Genomic DNA, 2104 nt, shown 5'->3' with positions numbered 1-2104 from the left:
CCGATCTCAATCTTGATCACCTATCAAGGTTCCCGACAAAGGAGGAATAAAACCTTGATGCGTTGGCCTTTGAAAAAAAAAATCTTTATTAGACGAACAATTGCTCGCGGCCGTAGCACCCTCGCTCTTGACTTCTTTTGACCCCATGAACAAAAGTTGAATATCTTCCCCAAAGTCTACATCGTCATCGTAATCTTATAGCTTAAACGAACCCGAAGTTGATGCATCGTTCACCTTCTTTCTCGACCTCAAGTTGAATTCGCTAAATTGAATCCTAGACACAATTTTGTTCAAAACATACCCGGATTGTAAAATCTTACGCAAGAGAGGATCTCGCAATCGCAATAATTTCTTCCACTATGTTCGATCAAAATCGGTTGAGGTTGATCTTCTTTCTTTTCCTCGTTGCGCTTAGACCATGAGTTACCTTGATGAATTTTAGCGGTGACATGCAGTGAGATTTTGCACTTTTTGAAAGAAAGAGAAAAGTCTAAATGTTACGTGGCAATGTTAAATTTGATCAATGTGTTATGGTGGGTGTTTGATTTGGGTGAAAAAGGTTTTGTGTTATGTTGATAAAAGATTGAAAGTTGAATGAAAAAATAAATAGAGTAAATAAAAAAGGTAATACGAGGTGTTAAATTTTAATTGGGTATTAATTTTATCTATTTTTCGTTTCGAATGTAATTAACCCCCAAAATGTTAAATTTAACGCCCCGTAACAAGCATTAAAGACGTTAACTTTTTACCACGTCAAAAATGTGGCGTTTTTAACGCTAGGTAAACTCATGGTCTTAGACATATTTGTTAGAAAACAATCAAATTTTCATACTTCATTATTACTGTATCTAACAATCAAATTGGGAAAGTAAATATGGACAAAAACAATAAAAAAATCGAGCGAGTATAAATCAATTTACGTCACTCTTACATCACACTGAACATTTGTAACGCGTAGGTACTGCCGTTGACGCATGACCTTTTCAAGTCACCTTAAACACATCCTCTCCTATAAATTCCTCACAATCACCATACATATACATACACTTTCTGTATCTATACACACTCACACACTTTTTCTAAAATATGCAACAAGCAATTCCGTACAAATCGTGGTCACTGCCATTAAGCAACAACCACGCTACGGGCGTCACTCCGAAATTGACGACCGAATCGGCGGTCGGTGCGTTGAAAGACGCCGTATCGGAAAACGCGGTGATCGTATTAGCACCTCGAGGATGTTGTATGAGTCACGTAGTGAAACGATTGTTGAACGGACATGGAGTGAATCCGATGATGTTTGAGTTTGATGAAATAAATGAGAGTGAGATTTTGAAGCAAATTGAATCGATTATGACGGAAATTGATGGTACGGATAAACGGAGGGTGCAGTTTCCGGCGGTGTTTATCGGCGGACGGATGTTGGGTGGATTAGATCAAGTGATGGAGTCACATATTACTGGTGATTTAATTCCACTGCTTAAACAAGCTGGTGCGTTATGGCTTTGAATTAATGGATTTTATAGTTATGTTATATTAGATTAACTTTTTGTAATTTAATTAATTTAGTTTACAAGTGAATGTTAATTTCTAATTTATGATCAGGGGCTGATTTTGCATGATATATATACAAATATATACATATACATGTGTAATACGAGTAGTGAAAGCAGGAGAGTATACTTTGAAGCTCTTTTTAAGATCAATAATAATAGTTTTTTTTTTTTTTTTTTTTTTTTTTTTTTTTTTTTTTTTTCATGTTTCTTGATTTGTAGTAGTTTCGGTGTTAGTCTCTTCCCAACGGTTACGCCCTCTACTCGGCTCAGGGTCTAGTCCAGGAGGACACATGGCAGCAATTAGTCCAGCCTCTAGTCCAGGCTTTAGTCCTGTTGGTGCATGAATCCCCAGCCGTAGTTTATTCTTACGTTTAATACATTCGGTTATGTAATAATGTTATTTACTAGTGACTATTGATTACTATGATGATTGTGCGTTCTTAATTAATTAAATAATCAATATGTTAAACTGCACACAGTCGACCGAGTGTGTGTACACACTCGACCGACTGTGTAAGTCAGTCGACCGACTGACAGACACACTCGAC

The 2104-nt window shown here is 36.7% G+C and overlaps 1 protein-coding gene across 1 annotated transcript; it reads left to right on the top strand.

Moving 5' to 3' along the window:
- Positions 1–1059: 1059 nt before the first annotated feature.
- On the top strand, positions 1060–1720 carry LOC139873299 (monothiol glutaredoxin-S5-like). Its single transcript, XM_071861233.1, has one exon. It carries the CDS (start codon positions 1087–1089, stop codon positions 1507–1509), a length of 423 nt encoding a protein of 140 aa, XP_071717334.1. The 5' UTR covers positions 1060–1086; the 3' UTR covers positions 1510–1720.
- The last annotated feature ends 384 nt before the right edge of the window (positions 1721–2104 follow it).

This window comes from Rutidosis leptorrhynchoides, chromosome 10 (genome assembly GCF_046630445.1).
Source record: "Rutidosis leptorrhynchoides isolate AG116_Rl617_1_P2 chromosome 10, CSIRO_AGI_Rlap_v1, whole genome shotgun sequence".
NCBI lineage: Eukaryota > Viridiplantae > Streptophyta > Magnoliopsida > Asterales > Asteraceae > Rutidosis > Rutidosis leptorrhynchoides.
Note: the sequence above shows the minus strand (reverse complement) of the source record. Positions and strands in the feature narration are given on the sequence as shown.

Bases quoted from the DNA above. Each gene is read 5' to 3' on its own strand.
- LOC139873299 (XM_071861233.1), top strand. From the start codon at position 1,087: ATGCAACAAGCAATTCCGTACAAATCGTGGTCACTGCCATTAAGCAAC.